The sequence below is a fragment of the Medicago sativa genome, chromosome 7, assembly GCF_051527215.1.
Source record: "Medicago sativa cultivar Bolivia chromosome 7, Bolivia_mono, whole genome shotgun sequence".
NCBI lineage: Eukaryota > Viridiplantae > Streptophyta > Magnoliopsida > Fabales > Fabaceae > Medicago > Medicago sativa.
Window position 1 is genome coordinate 17,333,394 of NC_140755.1, and position 21,024 is coordinate 17,354,417.

The 21,024-nt window shown below is 32.7% G+C and overlaps 2 protein-coding genes and 1 pseudogene across 3 annotated transcripts; all 3 read left to right on the forward strand.

Moving 5' to 3' along the window:
* The first annotated feature begins 211 nt into the window (after positions 1-211).
* On the forward strand, positions 212-747 carry LOC146904692 (small polypeptide DEVIL 3-like). Its single transcript, XM_085724520.1, has one exon. The coding sequence runs from the start codon at positions 356-358 to the stop codon at positions 497-499; it is 144 nt and encodes a 47-aa protein (XP_085580646.1). The 5' UTR covers positions 212-355; the 3' UTR covers positions 500-747.
* Positions 748-14,426: 13,679 nt separating this feature from the next.
* Positions 14,427-17,408, forward strand: LOC146904693 (uncharacterized). Of its 2 annotated transcripts, XM_085723494.1 has the most exons (3): positions 14,427-14,478; positions 15,505-15,546; positions 16,645-17,408. In XM_085723494.1, exon 3 carries the CDS (start codon positions 16,645-16,647, stop codon positions 17,113-17,115), a length of 471 nt encoding a protein of 156 aa, XP_085579620.1. In that variant the 5' UTR covers positions 14,427-14,478; positions 15,505-15,546; the 3' UTR covers positions 17,116-17,408. The 2 variants fall into 2 exon arrangements, with proteins under 2 accessions (XP_085579620.1, XP_085579621.1); XM_085723495.1 differs by lacking the exon at positions 14,427-14,478 and having other exon boundaries at positions 14,527-15,546.
* Positions 17,409-19,900: 2,492 nt separating this feature from the next.
* On the forward strand, positions 19,901-20,617 carry LOC146904694 (uncharacterized; annotated as a pseudogene).
* Positions 20,618-21,024: the final 407 nt, after the last annotated feature.

Genomic DNA, 21,024 nt, shown 5'->3' on the forward strand with positions numbered 1-21,024 from the left:
CAATGGCTTTTTATTAAGGTCACACTAATTAGTAATTAACTTAAACATTGTTGTTTAGCTCAATGGCCGACCACTTATCTTGGTGGTTGATGTCACATAAATGTTGGTGCAGAGAGAATGGGGCTTGGAATCTGCATTGGGGGGCCCTATAGACATTTTATTTTGTACCATGGACCACATTTCTTTTCTCTATATAAGAACCCCTTTTGGAGCCCCCATCAACAACACTTCTTCAAGGAGTTCCAACTTTTCAACAATATTCAACACACACTCACACATTGGTCCATCACTCTCTAGTCTCTCCAAACTACAAAAAAGAGTTTGAAGTCTTTTCTTTTTGCTATAATATTCAAAGATGAGGAGGAGTAGTGATTCAAACATGAGAGGTTCAAAGAAGAAGGTGTCATCCAAAAAGCTAGGAGGCTATCTCAAAGAGCAAAAAGGAAGATTATACATAATTAGAAGATGTGTTGTTATGCTTCTTTGTTGGCATGACTAAATCATTGTTGATAGAGCAAATGCACTCAAGGATCCTCATGAGCATGGAGTCTTAGGGATTATGTAATATTCCTAGCTAGTTCAAGCTTATGCTGATGATGAGAAATTAAGGGCTATGCATTTTGCTTTGTCACTACTCCCTTTTGTAAATAGCATAGAAAGAAATGTTTGAGACAATTTTCCTTCACATCAGCCTCAACAGTTAATGTACGGTTTCTTAGTTTAAATCAATTAAAGTTTGTTAGACAATTTTGTTTGTACTTTTTTTTTTTCCAATAGGAATTGAACTTGCCTTCATCAAGTTCTGACTCACACCAAGCATTTGCTCAAAACTTCCTTGGTTATCTTGTTTTTGAATGGTTTTGTTATTTAAGTGTATAAGAAGATTGAACTTCCATTAAGAACGATTATCTAATATGCATAAATAAATTAGTTTTGTAACATGTACCAATTTATTTTCTACCATTAGATCAATAAATCACTTCGTATCATACCAGCATTTAGAGCACCTCAGCCTCAAATAAAATTCTAATAATAAAATTTATTGATGCAATAATAAAAACAAGTTCGATAGTGTAAAACTTGTTTCACATGTGGACCACAAAATTAACCATTAAGAAATAATTTTTCTATCGATAAAGATCAAACTCGGTAACTCTAGATTTACAATACACATAATTAACCATTTGTGCTAGCATTCAAAATTTTCTAATGATAATATTCTACAGTTTTTTAATTAAGCTAAGGTTAAATTTTAGATTTGTTGTGATGTAGTAAAGCAGAAAAAAGTCAAAGAATTGAAAATTTGTTCACCGATTAGATAGAGGAGAATGTTACCTTTAAAGGGCTAAAGTGAAAGTTAAAAATGAAAAGCAAAAATTCATAAGGCCTATATGTATAAACCTACAAAAGGACATAAATGGGTGCTTATGAGCTCACAAGTATGTTGTGTCTTTTACGTATAGGCTTTCTGTGTTGAGGTCTTGTCAACTCAAAATTTCATTATATTGCATTTGAAAAAAGTTTTATGAATCACATGTGTGTGCCCCGAGTGATATGACCCTTCCCATTTTTTCCACTGTTTCTTGCACACATGGTTTGTATGTCTTACTCTCTCTCTGTTTTTTTTTCTTTTTCTTTTGCACTTCTTTGATTTTGCTGCCTTCACTATTTCACAAGAACTCCATGTTATTTACAAATTTTTTGTTTTTCATTTTTATAATTTAATTTTTTTTAGTATTAGTTCCATATTATGTTTTATTGACAATTTTAGCCCCTACAAAGTCAAAACAAATCGAGGCCTTATTAGAATTTTATTTGTTGTGAATTCGAACAAAACACATCAAGACAATGTATGGGACGAACAATCAATGACAAATAAACTAAACAGTCCAAATAATAAATATTTACCTTACATCAAATCTAGCAACATATATTTTTTTTTGATAGGCAAAGAGATAAGTTAGACATCAAGGCGATCTGAAGGACAGATACCCCCATCGTATGCCGCCTACTCATCTATACTATATATCTATACTATATACAAAGAAAACTCCCCCTTTCAGCACACTTTTGGGTTGGACTTTTCTTTCCAAAAATACCCTTAATTTTAATTTAAATTTTATTTTAAATACAAGTAACACATGTAACAAATAGATAAGAATAAATTTAATTTAAGAAGAAAACTTACGCACAATTTCTTATGAACTATTCTTACTGTCAGCCAATTATAAAATAACACGTGGATTACTAATTCATGTCACAAATCGTCCTCCTTAACCCTCTTTTACCTCCGTTAACCACAGATCAAACTCTTAAAAAACTAGCACAAAACAAAAACTCACGTTACTTTTTTATCAGCCGATTTTATGTTGTACATCTGTGTTGTTCCCTTCAATACAACCGACAAAGATTGCCAAGTATTTTCATATCCCTTCCACAAAAAATAATATTTCCATATTATTTTATTACTTCCACAAAAAACAGTATTTCCATATTATTTTATTATTTTATTAATATAAGTTACTCTTTCTTAGCCTTTGATCAATTGTAACAAACGTGAGCAAAAAATGTCCTCGTGAGCTTAGCTCAGTTGGTATGGACAATGCATAAAATATGCAAGGTCCGGGGTTCGAACCCCGGCCACCACCAAAAAAAACATGAGCAAAAAATAATGGTAAAGATTAGACTTTAAATCCTCTAAAAAAAGATTAGTAACAAACGTGAGGAAACAATAATGTTAAAGATTGGACTTTAAATCCTCTAAAAAAAATATTAGTAACAAACGTGAGCAAAAAATAATGTTAAAGATTGGACTTTAAATCCTCTAAAAAAAGATTAGTAACAAACGCGAGCAAAAAATATTGATAAAGATTGGACTTTAAATCCTCTAAAAAAATATTAGTAACAAACATGACCAAAAAATAATGTTAAAGATTGGACTTTAAATCCTCTAAAAAAATATTAGTAAAAAACGTGAGCAAAAAATAATAATGTTAAAGATTGGACTTTAAATACTCTAAAAAAATATTAGTAACAAACGTGAGCAAAAAATAATGTTAAAGATTAGACTTTAAATCTTCTGATAAAAAGATTAGTAACAAATGTGAGCAAAATATAATGTTAAAGATTAGACTTTAAATCAAAAAGATTAGTAACAAATGTGAGCAAAAAATAATGTTAAAGATTGAACTTTAAATCCTCTAAAAAAATATTAGGACTCAAAATATTTTAGAAAAAGTTTTGTTAGCACTATAATAAATATTAATAAGTAGGGTTTTCACAGTTAATAGTTCGTTCCCACATTGTTTAGTTTTTCTCAACCACTCTCAACCCTCTGCATCAAAATTCAGAATTAACATGTTTAGTTTTTTTCTTTTTCTTTCATGTTACAGTAAATCAAAGTCCATTAATTTTTTGGATTATATATTTGACTTTGCTGGTTTATAACAGATTATGATTTAAATTGTTTATGATTAATTCTAAGAATTATTTGACTTTGCTGGTTTATAATTGCTTATACAAACTATGATAGTGTGACTTTTTTTATATAAAGAGAACCGTGGTTTTTTTTAATTATTAAATAAATGGAAAATAAGCAATAACATCCCCTGTCGTTAAGCTCCTTCCACAGCCGTTTAAAGGAATAAAAACATTGCTTTTTTCTTTGTGATTTCAAACGTTCTGCATGTATACAATTGATAAACTGCTCCCATGGCCCCCATCCAATACCCAACAAAATATAGTGAAATCAAAGTGTTAAAACCATTTAAACAATTCAAAATTGTTAAACGATAATCACACTCATGTTACCAACAACTAAAAACAGAAACACTAGAAAGCTTCAAACCACCATCTTTTGTTTTTGGTTACATTCAAACACCATTTGAAAGGCCATAAAAAGAGAGGATCGCTAAGAAGTATGGATATGAACACCGACACCAGATACAACACAGATACTGACACGCCAATAGCGTTGATAATTTGAGAAAATCACATAATTTAGGGTAATTAAATTTGTGGATGCGGATGCAACACGTGTTCAGACACATCTAATATGAGGAGTGCATGTGATTCATAGGCGAGGAGTAATATCATAATTCATATATGGTTGAAAGAGCCATAATTATACCTACAAATGATGATGTTCAAAAATTGAATGACATAATTATCAATTAGTTTCCAAGAGAATAACATAATTTGTTGTCATTTAATGAGGTTGAAGGGGATACTCATAACTTATATCAACAAGAATTCCTAAACTCAACTGCTCAAGGAAGTATCCCACCACATATTTTAAAGGTAAAAAAAGGTGCACCTTTGATGTTGTTGCGAAACATAGATCCTAAATATGGCCTGTGTAATGGAACACAATTGTTATGTCATGGTTTATTTAAGAATATGTTGAATGTGGAAATCCTAACAGGAAGCAATGCTGGAAAAAGAGCATTCTTGCACAGAATTAAATTAAAAACAAATGCAAGTTCATGACTTCTCTTTGTGCTTAGTAGAAAACAGTTTTCCGTTAGACTAAGTTTTGCTATTACCATAAATAAGTCACAAGGGAAGACCATTTCCAATGTCGGAATCTTTCTTCCACAGCATGTTTTCAGCCATGGTCAATTATATGTAGCTTTATCAAGAGCAGTTTCTCAAAATTCAACAAAAGTTCTCATTAAAGAATGGAAAATAGAAGGAGAAGATACAAACTTTACGAAAAATGTGATTTTTAATGATATTCTTTTATTGCAATCATATACAATGTTTCTTTTACATAACATGTCATTTATACATTTATGTTATGATGTTACTAATTACTATTAGAATAAACAATAAATGATCATTATTTTACCTTAATTTTATATGCAGGTAAACTAAAATATGTTGAGTTCAAAAATAATTTTGTTATATGTCTTGACAATATTTGGTTTATAAATCAATATATCAATAATTTTCATAATATTTTAAAATTTAAAATTTTTAATCAAAATTATACAAACAAACATAATAAAATAATCACATGCGTTAGTGCAGTAGAAAGAGTGGACAGACAGGCACAATAGTGTCCGTCTTTCCGCTAGTAATAATTATTAAAAAAAAGGGAAAATATATATACAAGAGGGGGGGCCAAACCAAAACCCTCAAAAATCAAGAAAAAAACGAAATTAAAATTAAATAAGAAAAAAATGGCCCAAAAAGAGAAGGTGCTGCTCAACCGCCCTTAAGTTCACACTTTGAACGAGTGTTGTAGGAATTGAGTTTACTTATATTTTTCTTCTGCTTCTTCGTCAGATAAGGTGTAAAGGGGACGTCAGCATCTTTGCCTTGAATAAGATATTCGCTAACAATATCGATTTCCTTCTGAAGTTGTGGATCAATATGCGTAGCTACCTTTATCTGTGCAGCCATAGTACGTGGAGTTAGTTGAACATCCTTTGTCAAAGGCAGTGGATTTGTTGCCAAAGTGAGAACCGGTTGCTGCAATTCAACCACCTCATCATTTGCAATATGCTATAAAACTGTGCTATTCAGTGGTGACTGTGACTGTGACACCCTATTTTTTTATGCATTATTTAGTGTGTTTTTGCGGTATTTTACTCTGAATTAACTGATAATTAAATTCTTTTCTAGAGAGTGAATTTAGGAAAAATAATGTTATATATTAGTACTATAATATCATAACAAGCTATGATAAAAATTGCAGCTTAAAATTCTACCGAATTTTGGACAGCGATTTGCTCGACTGTATAAATTTTATTACCGAAATAAATAAATAAATATATTTTTGAAACCAGAAAAAGATATATGATAGAATTATATGATTAGTATATTATTTATAATTTTTTTAAAATAACAATATTGGATAAGAATGTACAGTAATATTGATAAGAATTAGTAACGTGGTGAAATGGCGTGGCACTATATGCATGAATTTTACTGAATTTGAAACATGAGTATATCTCTTACATTCATTTAACCAGAAAACGTGGCACTCTTTGCACCACAAAAGACTTCACTTGTTTTGCTATAAATAGGCACCTTGCACTCTTTGTTAATCACAAGCCTGCAAACACACAACTATCATTATCTATCATTATCAGAGAAGTGAAAACTCAAGGTTTATACTCTCTTTCCTTCTCTTTCTATTCTTTGTTTTTGTTTTTGTTTTTACTAGTTTATTCCTTGTCAAACCTTTGACTACTTAGAAGACTACAAGTCCTATTCAATATCACATTCAATAACTTATTTTAGTTTGGTTTGCTTTTATTAGATCTAAAACAAGAACTTTCACCAACTTAAGTCCTTTATTTGTTCCTGAAAAATGATTTCATAGGCACATATACACTGTTGAATACCAATCTGTACCTTACATGAGTAATCTCTACATAAACCAGTTTTATTTTTTAGCGTGAAAAACCCATGTAAAAAGAGGGCTATCTATAAAATGATGTTTTGGAACTCCAAAAGATTAGTGATCATGTTTGACATACTAATTTCTATTAAAATGAAAACATACAGTGCATGTTAATATATATAGAAGAGTAGTTATTTTCTGCATGGCTATAAATGAAATGAAATAAAATAAGATATTTCCTTATAGCTACAACAACACAGTAGAGTATTATCACTTGATTCACTAATTTAGTCAAGTTAAGATGCCTATATTTCTAGTAATAAATTGGAGCTACAGATATGACTTATATATATTTAATTTTTCTTTTAACTAGGAGGTACTCATGTGTTTGTAAAACAAGATTAATAAATCTAAGTTAGAAATAAGTTTAAACTGTTTAGAATATTTGTTAACATAGTAGTAGCTATTAGAAGTTATTTTTTTAAAAGTTTTATTAACTCATAATTATTTATGGAAGTTTTGGTTAAAACTAGTAGAAATTCATCATGTTAAAATTTCTAAAGTTATTCTTTTAGAATAAGAAAGAAAGAATAAACTGATATCACCACTTGTATTAACTAGTTCATTGTAGCTATTGGAAAAATTGTCTTTAGAATTTTTTTCAATGTTCATGCTGTTACGTTCCAAATATATAGTTAACTCTATAATTCTTAAATATTTAGCATTTAATAATTAGTGTTTATTACAATGATAGCTAGTTAAGAGATAGTTATTTTGATGAGTAATTAGGTGTTGAAGAAGGTGATTATTCAAGATTTGAAAAGCTCAAAGGTAAGGGGATATACTTTAGAGAACGCCCAAGATATATATGTATATTATCACATGAGATTAAGAAAATTTGTGTATTTAATTGTAGTATTAATCTGTTTTAAATATATATTATTAATGAGCAAATTTGATTATTTATATTATTTATTGAAATGGACAGTAAGTAGAAAGAAGAAATTCTAGAAAACATTCTAAATATTATGCATACATATATATATGATAAGTAATCAGTTAAATGTGGTATTGTAAGTATATATAATATAAGTATATATAATATATTTTTCTTAATTTATTTATCTTATAACTAACTCACAGTTATTATTATTAATTTTATTTGAAGAAATTTCTCTTAAGGTACATTTATGACTTTTGACAATTAAATTGTTAAGTTGATTGTTGATGAAAACAGTTGTGTTGAAGATTTACAAAAATAATAATTTTTGTAAAGAGTAATACAGGTTGTTTCTTATAATACGATAACGTATATAAGACTGAGGATAGGTTCGGTTGGGTCGACTACAGACCTTCTGGGGATCACAGGCGTTTTGAACTCCTACCAATAGTTAGTGATAGCTTCTCTAACTGGAGGAAATCATAATACCCGACGTAGTGATACCTGACTGTGCAGGACTATCTATAATAAGGTGCAGCGATCAGGCCAGAATGATTGGAGTAGAGATTATATATCTACTCATTGCAAACAATCATGTTATGGCAGTTGAGACGGCCTTACACTCATAATAGAGGTCTCCATGGAGTAGGTTTAGCCAAGATGCTACTAACAAGTCAAAACTATAACCTTTGTATTGATTATGATAAAGTGTTAAGTGATCTTTGTTTTGACTAACTTTGATGTGTGTGGTTGCCATAAATTTTTGTGTTCTCAATTGATTTATATTTTCTTGTGATTATTTAATTTCTATGTGGTTATATTAATTTTTGAAGGATTTTATAGTGAAAGAAATTACATGTATAATTTTGTTATATATTTCTTTATTTGAAAAACATTACATGTAACTATAAAATATTATATATCATCATGTAATATTATTAGCATTTAGTTAACCTTGTGTGCGAGTATTTCACCCTTACAATTTGCAGATGATGCCGGGAGAGTCACTGAATCACTCGGGAACCCGCAAGATTGAGTGTTTGGAGGAACAGGGTGACGCGGTTTGGGAGTTAGATATGTCATCCCAAACACTGACTTTCACAGGGCTGGTTAGGACAACCGAAGGAATAGGAGGTTTATTAGTGTCATCTGTCATTCATCATATTACCTTGGAGATAGTATTGCCATTAGAGAGGATGATTAGTACTTTGGGTCTTGATAGAGCTAGGGAGGATTCGACCTCTGAGAGGGCTAGGGGACCAAGGCCTCGTTTTCGCCATACCGCTCGCATTAGTGTGCGTCCCCCGGTTGTTTATCATTTTGAGGATGATCCCGAGGAGGATGGAGCAGACATGACCGTGACTGATGTGGGTGTGAGTGGACGTGGTGAAGATGAAACGGATCCCTCCGAAGACCTTGGTGTTGGTGGTGCTAATGGAGATCTCCCAAATGGTCGTTAGAAGATTTTGTCCAAATATGTAAATATTAACTTTTAGTGGGTTAGAGTTGTGGAGCTAATTCTAGTACTTAGTAAACTAAATAACTCTACGTTCATGTGACCTCCTCTTTTATGGTAGTGGCTTCTAGGTGTCAAGAAGTATGACAGATGATTATGTTTAATTAGGTTGACTTAAGTAGGAAGTACTAACTTGCAGGTGTTGTAAAATATTTAACTACCTTGACAAGCCTGAGTATGTAAGCCTAAGGGCAAGATAATTAACGTCGTGTAGAATATATTGATGCATATTTTATATCCTTGTGTTTTATTTATTTTTATGTAATATGATCAAGAGCTAAGATTTTTATTTAAAAAAAAAATGCAAGAAAGATATTTATTTAAATTAAATTTTTAGTAACCAAATTAATTTACTAGTAAAAGTAAGATTTATGAACTTAATATCTTTTTAGACACTCAAGTATTAAGACGTAACACCATTTTCTATCGTTACGGAAAATGGGGCGTTACATTAGTGGTATCAGAGCACGGTTGATTCTTTCGGGAACGTTAGAGGATGTCTGTACTAATTACGTTTGTTTGTACTAACTTTGTATAGATTATTATATTATTTAATAATTAGGTTCTAACCAATCATGACTTTTAGGAACCCAATGACTCGTAGAAATAATCATATAGAAGCCGAAAATGGAGAAGCAAGCAATACCGAAGGAGGTATGGGAAGAGCTATTCAAGCTATGGCAGAAATGGCAGCAACCATTGCAGAACAAACTGCTGCAAAGGCTGAAAGGGATATTCGAAAGCAACAAAGGGAAGAAAGAAATGCTGAAAATAAAGGATTGGTAGATTTCAGACGTCACGATCCTCCACAATTTCTTGGAGAGACCGAACCAGAGAAAGCTGACTTATGGATCCAAGAGATAGAAAAGATATTCACTGTGTTGAGGTGTCCTGACGAAGTAAAGGTAACATATGCATCTTACTTACTATTGGGAGATGCCGAATACTGGTGGAAAGGAACTCGCAAGATGATTGAAGCTAACAATCAAGATATTACTTGGGAAATATTTCGTACGAAATTTCTCGACAAGTATTTTCCTAGAAGTGCTAGGACTGCAAAGGAACAAGAATTTCTGACCCTGAAACAAGGAGGAATGACGATTGGAGAATATGCAGCAAAGTTTGAGTCGTTGGCAAAATATTTTCGTTTCTTTCAGGACCAAGTGGATGAAGATTGGCTATGTGAACGATTTGAAGGTGGACTGAAGCATAGCATCAAAGAATCTGTCTTGCCATTAGAAATTCGTCAATTCCAACCACTTGTAGAAAAATGCAGGAAGATAGAAGCAATGAAGGAAGGTGGAATCAATCGAGGAAGTGTGGGCGGACCATCTAGGTCTAAATATCCAACTCAAGGGTGGAATCATAAAGGAAAGCAGCAGTATAAAAAGCCTTACTCTCGAACTGCGAGTAATAATCAGAATCAGCGACCCTATCGTCCAGTTACATCAGCCATTGGAAATGGATCAAACCAAAACCAGAATCAAGAACTCACTCGAAGGTGCTACAAATGTGGAAAACAAGATCATTTGGCTAACACTTGTCCCGAAACAGGAATAAAGTGTTTCAAATGTGGAGATATAGGACACATGGCCAGGGAATGCAGGAACCAAAAAGTTTCACCTGTGGTGAACAATGTGAGAGCTACAAGGCCAAAGGAGAAAGGAAGGGTTTATACTCTAAGTGGTGTTGAGGCTTCTCAATCTGAAAATCTTATACAAGGTAGTTGCGATATGACGGGTAATCTTTTAACTGTACTATTCGATTCAGGAGCAACTCATTCTTTTATCTCAATAGATCGTGTGAAACAATTGAGTTTGTTTATAACACCACTGCCTTTTGATTTAATCATTTCTACTGCAACTGCTAAACCCATAGTTGCAAACACTGTTTGTTTAAAATGTCCTCTTGTCATCCACAATAGGAAATTTCTTGTTGACTTGATATGTTTGCCTTTAACACAATTAGATGTGATTTTAGGCATGGATTGGTTATCTTTCAACCATATCTTTTTAGACTGTGCACGTAAAACTGTAGTGTTTCCTGATTCCGAGAATTCTGAGCTTATATCTGCTAATCATGATATAACTTCTTCAAAAGAAGGAGCTCAAGGGTACCTGTTATTATCTTCTGTAGAAGCTGCGAGAGAAAATGTTTTGAACCAAGTCCCAATAGTGAATGATTTTCCGGAAGTATTTCCAGAAGACGTTCCTGGTTTACCACCGGTAAGGGATATCGAGTTTTCGATCGATCTAATCCCTGGATCAGGTCCGATCTCCATCGCACCATATAGAATGTCACCTACTGAGCTGGCGGAATTAAAAACCCAACTTGAAGATCTGTTGTCAAAACAGTTCATTAGACCAAGCGTATCACCTTGGGGAGCTCCAGTACTGTTAGTGAAGAAAAAGGATGGAGGCTCAAGACTTTGTGTGGACTATCGCCAACTGAACAAAGTGACAATCAAGAACAAGTATCCATTACCACGAATTGATGATTTGATGGACCAACTTCGTGGAGCTGTTGTCTTCTCAAAGATAGATCTGAGGACGGGATATCACCAAATCAGAGTAAAAGCCGAAGATGTACCCAAAACTGCATTTCGAACTCGCTATGGACATTATGAATATCTTGTGATGCCTTTTGGAGTGACGAATGCACCTGCTATCTTCATGGACTACATGAACCGGATTTTTAATCCATTCCTCGATAAGTTTGTCGTAGTTTTTATCGATGACATTCTCATATATTCTAAGAGCTACGAGGAGCATAAAGAGCATTTGCGTCAAGTTTTGCAAATCTTACACGATAAGAAGTTGTATGCGAAAATGTCAAAATGCGAATTTTGGCTTGAGGAGGTTAAGTTCTTGGGGCACGTGATTACAAAGGATGGTATAGCTGTGGACCCTGCAAAAGTGGAGACGATACTTTCATGGGAACAACCACGAACGGTGACCGAGATTCGTAGTTTTGTTGGTTTAGCTGGATATTATCGAAGGTTTATTGAAGGATTCTCAAAGATAGTAGCACCATTAACTCAACTCACAAGAAAGAATCAACCATTTGTATGGACCAAAGAATGCGAAGAAAGTTTTCAAACAATGAAGAGACTTTTGACAACATCACCCGTGTTAGTTTTACCACAACCAGATGAACCATATGAAGTGTACTGTGATGCTTCACATCAAGGGTTAGGTTGTGTACTTATGCAACAAAAGAGAGTTGTAGCTTACGCCTCAAGACAATTGAAGACTCACGAGAGGAACTACCCTACACATGATTTGGAGCTAGCTGCAGTGGTATTTGCCTTGAAAATTTGGAGACATCATTTGTATGGATCTAAATTTGAAGTTTTTAGTGACCATAAAAGTTTGAAGTATCTTTTCGATCAAAAGGAGCTTAACATGAGGCAGAGACGCTGGATTGAATTTCTCAAAGATTATGATTTTACTTTACTTTATCATCCCGGAAAAGCAAACGTTGTAGCTGACGCATTGAGTCGGAAGGCAATTCACATTTCTGCAATGATGGCGAAAGAGCTAGAATTGATAGAAAATTTTCGAGATTTGAATCTTGATGTGAAATTGTCAGATGGAAAGATTTTCTTAGGAATGATCAAAGTGTCAAGTGGACTCATGGAAGATATTCGCCAACAACAAGAAAGTGATGAGCATTTGCAAGAGAAAAGAAAATTGATAGGAGAAGAAAGAGCAGCAGAATTCAGTTTGGAAACTGATGGGATTTTGAGATGTAATGGGAGAGTTTGTGTCCCAAATAATTTAGAAATGAGGAAACTAATTTTAGACGAAGCACATAAGAGTACATTGAGTATTCATCCAGGAGCAACCAAAATGTACCAAGATTTGAAGCTAAGGTTTTGGTGGCCCGGAATGAAAAAGCAAGTGGCGGAGTATGTTGCTTCATGTCTAACATGCCAAAAAGCAAAAGTGGAACATCAAAGACCAGCCGGTATGCTTCAATCGTTGGACATTCCAGAATGGAAGTGGGAGAGTATTTCGATGGATTTTGTTGTGGGATTACCGAGAACCAGACATAATTTTGATTCAATTTGGGTTATCATAGACAGATTGACCAAATCAGCACATTTCTTACCAGTAAATATTAACTACAATGTGGAGAAGTTAACTGAGGTTTATATCAAGGAAATCATCAGATTACATGGGGTACCTTCAAGTATTGTTTCAGACCGAGATCCAAAATTTACATCTCACTTTTGGCAGAGTTTACAAAAAGCATTGGGGACAAAATTAAGATTAAGTTCAGCTTATCACCCTCAGACAGATGGACAAACTGAAAGAACAATTCAATCTCTAGAAGACTTGTTGAGAGCATGTGTTCTAGACAATAGAGGAAGTTGGGACGATCTACTACCATTGATCGAGTTTACATACAATAATAGTTTCCACTCAAGCATAGGAATGGCATCTTATGAAGCTTTGTATGGGAGAAAATGTCAGACACCGTTGTGTTGGTATCAAGATGGAGAGAGCATCATGTTTGGACCAGAAATTGTTCAACAGACAACTGAGAAAGTTAAACAAATTCGCGAGAAGATGAAGGTTGCACAAAGCAGACAGAAAAGCTATTCTGATCGGAGAAGAAGACCACTTGAATTTCAGGAAGGAGAACATGTATTTTTGAGAGTCACATCAACGACTGGGGTAGGTAGAGCTATTAAGGCCAGAAAACTCACTCCAAAATTCATTGGGCCATACCAAATTATTCGTCGCATTGGTCCAGTAGCCTATCAAATTGCTTTACCTCCTTTTCTTTCAAATATTCACAATGTGTTGCATGTTTCACAATTAAGGAAGTATGTCCCTGATCCATCTCACATAATTGAACCCGATAAAGTCCCGTTAAAAGAGAACTTGTCATACGAGACGTCTCCTGTAAGGATCGAAGATAGAAGAATCAAACAACTAAGAGGGAAGCAGATTTTCTTGGTCAAAGTTCTATGGGATCAAGTAACCGGAGATTCAACATGGGAGTTAGAGGATAATATGAGATTGCAATATCCATATTTATTTCGAGGTATACAATTTCGAGGACGAAATTTTTTAAGTGGGGTAGTAATGTGACACCCTATTTTTTTATGCATTATTTAGTGTGTTTTTGCGGTATTTTACTCTGAATTAACTGATAATTAAATTCTTTTCTAGAGAGTGAATTTAGGAAAAATAATGTTATATATTAGTACTATAATATCATAACAAGCTATGATAAAAATTGCAGCTTAAAATTCTACCGAATTTTGGACAGCGATTTGCTCGACTGTATAAATTTTATTACCGAAATAAATAAATAAATATATTTTTGAAACCAGAAAAAGATATATGATAGAATTATATGATTAGTATATTATTTATAATTTTTTTAAAATAACAATATTGGATAAGAATGTACAGTAATATTGATAAGAATTAGTAACGTGGTGAAATGGCGTGGCACTATATGCATGAATTTTACTGAATTTGAAACATGAGTATATCTCTTACATTCATTTAACCAGAAAACGTGGCACTCTTTGCACCACAAAAGACTTCACTTGTTTTGCTATAAATAGGCACCTTGCACTCTTTGTTAATCACAAGCCTGCAAACACACAACTATCATTATCTATCATTATCAGAGAAGTGAAAACTCAAGGTTTATACTCTCTTTCCTTCTCTTTCTATTCTTTGTTTTTGTTTTTGTTTTTACTAGTTTATTCCTTGTCAAACCTTTGACTACTTAGAAGACTACAAGTCCTATTCAATATCACATTCAATAACTTATTTTAGTTTGGTTTGCTTTTATTAGATCTAAAACAAGAACTTTCACCAACTTAAGTCCTTTATTTGTTCCTGAAAAATGATTTCATAGGCACATATACACTGTTGAATACCAATCTGTACCTTACATGAGTAATCTCTACATAAACCAGTTTTATTTTTTAGCGTGAAAAACCCATGTAAAAAGAGGGCTATCTATAAAATGATGTTTTGGAACTCCAAAAGATTAGTGATCATGTTTGACATACTAATTTCTATTAAAATGAAAACATACAGTGCATGTTAATATATATAGAAGAGTAGTTATTTTCTGCATGGCTATAAATGAAATGAAATAAAATAAGATATTTCCTTATAGCTACAACAACACAGTAGAGTATTATCACTTGATTCACTAATTTAGTCAAGTTAAGATGCCTATATTTCTAGTAATAAATTGGAGCTACAGATATGACTTATATATATTTAATTTTTCTTTTAACTAGGAGGTACTCATGTGTTTGTAAAACAAGATTAATAAATCTAAGTTAGAAATAAGTTTAAACTGTTTAGAATATTTGTTAACATAGTAGTAGCTATTAGAAGTTATTTTTTTAAAAGTTTTATTAACTCATAATTATTTATGGAAGTTTTGGTTAAAACTAGTAGAAATTCATCATGTTAAAATTTCTAAAGTTATTCTTTTAGAATAAGAAAGAAAGAATAAACTGATATCACCACTTGTATTAACTAGTTCATTGTAGCTATTGGAAAAATTGTCTTTAGAATTTTTTTCAATGTTCATGCTGTTACGTTCCAAATATATAGTTAACTCTATAATTCTTAAATATTTAGCATTTAATAATTAGTGTTTATTACAATGATAGCTAGTTAAGAGATAGTTATTTTGATGAGTAATTAGGTGTTGAAGAAGGTGATTATTCAAGATTTGAAAAGCTCAAAGGTAAGGGGATATACTTTAGAGAACGCCCAAGATATATATGTATATTATCACATGAGATTAAGAAAATTTGTGTATTTAATTGTAGTATTAATCTGTTTTAAATATATATTATTAATGAGCAAATTTGATTATTTATATTATTTATTGAAATGGACAGTAAGTAGAAAGAAGAAATTCTAGAAAACATTCTAAATATTATGCATACATATATATATGATAAGTAATCAGTTAAATGTGGTATTGTAAGTATATATAATATAAGTATATATAATATATTTTTCTTAATTTATTTATCTTATAACTAACTCACAGTTATTATTATTAATTTTATTTGAAGAAATTTCTCTTAAGGTACATTTATGACTTTTGACAATTAAATTGTTAAGTTGATTGTTGATGAAAACAGTTGTGTTGAAGATTTACAAAAATAATAATTTTTGTAAAGAGTAATACAGGTTGTTTCTTATAATACGATAACGTATATAAGACTGAGGATAGGTTCGGTTGGGTCGACTACAGACCTTCTGGGGATCACAGGCGTTTTGAACTCCTACCAATAGTTAGTGATAGCTTCTCTAACTGGAGGAAATCATAATACCCGACGTAGTGATACCTGACTGTGCAGGACTATCTATAATAAGGTGCAGCGATCAGGCCAGAATGATTGGAGTAGAGATTATATATCTACTCATTGCAAACAATCATGTTATGGCAGTTGAGACGGCCTTACACTCATAATAGAGGTCTCCATGGAGTAGGTTTAGCCAAGATGCTACTAACAAGTCAAAACTATAACCTTTGTATTGATTATGATAAAGTGTTAAGTGATCTTTGTTTTGACTAACTTTGATGTGTGTGGTTGCCATAAATTTTTGTGTTCTCAATTGATTTATATTTTCTTGTGATTATTTAATTTCTATGTGGTTATATTAATTTTTGAAGGATTTTATAGTGAAAGAAATTACATGTATAATTTTGTTATATATTTCTTTATTTGAAAAACATTACATGTAACTATAAAATATTATATATCATCATGTAATATTATTAGCATTTAGTTAACCTTGTGTGCGAGTATTTCACCCTTACAATTTGCAGATGATGCCGGGAGAGTCACTGAATCACTCGGGAACCCGCAAGATTGAGTGTTTGGAGGAACAGGGTGACGCGGTTTGGGAGTTAGATATGTCATCCCAAACACTGACTTTCACAGGGCTGGTTAGGACAACCGAAGGAATAGGAGGTTTATTAGTGTCATCTGTCATTCATCATATTACCTTGGAGATAGTATTGCCATTAGAGAGGATGATTAGTACTTTGGGTCTTGATAGAGCTAGGGAGGATTCGACCTCTGAGAGGGCTAGGGGACCAAGGCCTCGTTTTCGCCATACCGCTCGCATTAGTGTGCGTCCCCCGGTTGTTTATCATTTTGAGGATGATCCCGAGGAGGATGGAGCAGACATGACCGTGACTGATGTGGGTGTGAGTGGACGTGGTGAAGATGAAACGGATCCCTCCGAAGACCTTGGTGTTGGTGGTGCTAATGGAGATCTCCCAAATGGTCGTTAGAAGATTTTGTCCAAATATGTAAATATTAACTTTTAGTGGGTTAGAGTTGTGGAGCTAATTCTAGTACTTAGTAAACTAAATAACTCTACGTTCATGTGACCTCCTCTTTTATGGTAGTGGCTTCTAGGTGTCAAGAAGTATGACAGATGATTATGTTTAATTAGGTTGACTTAAGTAGGAAGTACTAACTTGCAGGTGTTGTAAAATATTTAACTACCTTGACAAGCCTGAGTATGTAAGCCTAAGGGCAAGATAATTAACGTCGTGTAGAATATATTGATGCATATTTTATATCCTTGTGTTTTATTTATTTTTATGTAATATGATCAAGAGCTAAGATTTTTATTTAAAAAAAAAATGCAAGAAAGATATTTATTTAAATTAAATTTTTAGTAACCAAATTAATTTACTAGTAAAAGTAAGATTTATGAACTTAATATCTTTTTAGACACTCAAGTATTAAGACGTAACACCATTTTCTATCGTTACGGAAAATGGGGCGTTACAGTGACCGGTGCCTAACTATCTCATCGGTGACGTTGTGCAACGGCATGTGAAACGAAGTCTGAGACTTTTCAATGGTGACTTTTCTATACAATGGTTAACATTCTCTTGTTATGATGTGGACTTGTATTTCTATTCATATTAACATTCTCTTGTTATGATGTTCTCTAAGCCTAGTCAGATTAAGTATCTTCTGTTTATCAATTTCCTGCCAAATAAAATAAAGGCTTAAATATGCATCTCGTCCCTGTAATTTGGGCGAGTTTTGATTTTCGTCCCTGTAAAAAAAAAAATTAAAAACATCCCTGTAAAAAAAAAATTTGTTTTAAAAAGGTCCCTAGCCCCACTTTTTTGCTGACATGGGATGGTTTTGGCCACGTGGCAGTTGCTGACTGTGCAACTTTTGCCACGTGGCACTGACGTGGAAGTCCACGTCATTAAAAAATTTAATTTTTTTTAAAAATTTCTGTAAATTATTTTTAAAAATTTAAAAAAACTGAAAATAAATTTTACAAAATCATAAAAAATTCCAATTTTTTTTAAAAATGAAGAAAAAAATTGGAAAATGCTTTTTCGGAAAAATGTAATATATAATTTTCAAATTAAAAAAATTAATTTTTGAAAATTTAATTTTAACTTTTTTTCAAAATTTTAAATTTTAACAGTTTTTTTCCGAAATTTTTTTCCAGATTTTTAAATTTATTTTCAGATTTTTTTTAATTTAACAAAGAATTTTCGAAATTTTGGAAAAAATAATTTTTTTAATTTATACATTCAAATTTTTTAACCGCATTATGATTTGTTATGAAAATATATAATCAGATTATTTTTACATAATTTTAAAAAATATATCATCAGATTTTTTCAAAATTAATATTATGATTTTTAAAAAAAATCAGTTTTTTTAATAATTTTCGAAATTATATATTCTGATTTTAAAAAATTATAAAATTTTCCATTTTTTTCATATTTCAAAAAATTATATTTTTTAAAATTATATTATCGGAAATTTTTTTAAATTTTTTTTAGGATTTTTTTATTTTTTAAAATTATTTTCAGATTTTTTAATTTAAAAAGCATTTTTCAGAATTTTTAAAATATTTTTTAAAATTTAATATCATGTGGCAAGCCACGTCAGCGCCACGTGCCAAAAGTTGCACAATCAGCAACTGCCACGTGGCCAAAACCATGCCACTTCAACGTTTGGGTGGGGCCAGGGACCTTTTTAAAACAAAAAAAAATTTACAGGGATGTTTTTAAATTTTTTTTTTACAGGGACAAAAATCAAAACTCGCCCAAATTACAGGGACGGTTTGCATATTTAAGCCTAAAATAAATTAATTGAACGCATCGATGTAATTGATTTTCATTGCAAACCATTCAAAAAATCTTTAACTAAATATATTTTGACCTTTTGAAATATTTAAAAAAAAACGATAATTTTAGCCCTTATACAAAATAATTGATACATAATTACCGATATATAAATTTTTTTTGTTAAAGTTTTTTTTGTTATCATGAGATTCATATAAAGTTTTCACGGTCACTTAGCAACGACTAATATTTGTCGGTGAACCTATATGACAGAGAATGTGGATTCACATCCCAACAAGAATTTTTCTATACGCAAGAACCAAGAATCAAACTCATGACAACTAACTTAATGGGTGCAAGTCCTTTATCATTCGGACCAATCCATTTTTATTATAAAATATTTTGAATTCTGCTCTTTACCCAAATGGTTATGCTCATTCCCAAAGTAAATGACCAAATTGCCCCTACGTAAGTTAACTTGCGCTGCGTGAGTTAAGTCACGTAGCGTGAGTTAACTCACGCTAAGTACTATTTTCATTAAAACCCAGCAGGCAAGCACAAAGTGCCATTTTTTCTTTCCCTCCACCTCCAAAAATCCAAAAAGTGTGAATTTTTGGGTCAAAATCTACACTCCAAATCATTGCAAATTGTCAGGAAACAAGTTTCTACGCTCATCAAGCATCAAAGAATAGGTAATGTACCGTCAAAACTCTTTCATTTTTGCTAGTTTTACTGGTAGTTTTGTTGTTCATTGCAGTAGGCGTAGGGCTCAGCGTGAGTTAACTCACGCTAGTTGTTAGGGCTGCATGAGTTAACTCACGCAGAAGGTTAACACTAGAGTGAGTTAACTCACGCTACTATGATGCCCATTGAAATTTTGCGCCACTTTTTTTACTTGCTTTGCTTGCCGCACAAGTCATTTATTTATTTTTTCTTTGTTTTTTTTATTGAGTAGACATTGAGTGGCATGGTTGAAAATGTGGCGGAGGATGGTGTTGAGCCGAAACCGGGCAAAGACAAAGCCTCCAGCGAAGCCTTCGGTGTAGGCGTAGGTTCCGGTGAAGGCAAACCAACCAATGATGTGAAGTTTAAAGTGAAAATTCCTTTTCAAGTTGAAGCTCACATAGTTCACAATCAAGCAAAATCGGTATCTACCGGTAACTTTGAAGAGAAGCCTAAACCGGCACCTACCGGTGTTCGTGTTATTCAAGTAAACACCAGGTCATTTTTTACAACAAATGAAAGATGGAAAGATCGAGAAGAATTACTTGGTTGGGTTCGTCGACAAGCGGCTAGGGCGGGATTTACTATTTCTATAGATAAATTTAGTACAATAGTGTCATACATGACGATGCAATGTGAGAGGAGTGGTGAATACAAGCCACCTAAGACGAGGAAGAAACTGAAGCTTGAAGGCACGGGTTCAAGGAAGTGTAATTGTCCGTTTAGGTTGAAATGCTTCTTTGAAAAAAAAACACAAGAATGGTGGATTGCAATGCTTGTGGAGTTCACAACCATGACTTGGCGCCAAAGTTATCCGGCCACCTTCTTGCTGGTCGACTAAAAGGGGAGGAGAAGCAAAGAGTTATCGACATGACAAAGAGCTTGGCAAAGCCTAGGAATATTCTCACGGATTTGATGGAAAAAAAAAAGAAAGTGTGACACTCTTCAAGCAAGTGTATAATGCACGAACTAGATGACGCAAGGGGCAAAGAAAGGACAAGACCGAGTTGCAATACTTGATTACAAAGTTGGAGAAGCATCAGTATGTCTATTTCACAAGAGCAAATAGCGAGGAAACCACTCTTGAAGATTTATTCTTTGCTCATCCGAATTCAATTGATATGCTTAACACTTTTTCCACCGTTTTGGTCATGGACTCCACCTACAAAACCAATACATACCGAATGCCTTTATTTGAGATTGTTGGTGTCACCTCTACCAAATTGACCTATTCGGTTGCGTTTGCCTTTCTTTCCTTTGAAAGAGAGAATAACTTCATATGGACACTTGAGATGTTGGTTGGTATTTTGACCTCAAAACACAACATGCCTAAGGTGATTGTCACCGATAGGGACCCCCCTTTGATGA

Excerpts from the sequence above, each read along its gene's own strand:
- LOC146904692 (XM_085724520.1), top strand. The coding sequence starts at position 356 with ATGAGGAGGAGTAGTGATTCAAACATGAGAGGTTCAAAGAAGAAGGTG.
- LOC146904693 (XM_085723494.1), top strand. The coding sequence starts at position 16,645 with ATGATGCCGGGAGAGTCACTGAATCACTCGGGAACCCGCAAGATTGAG.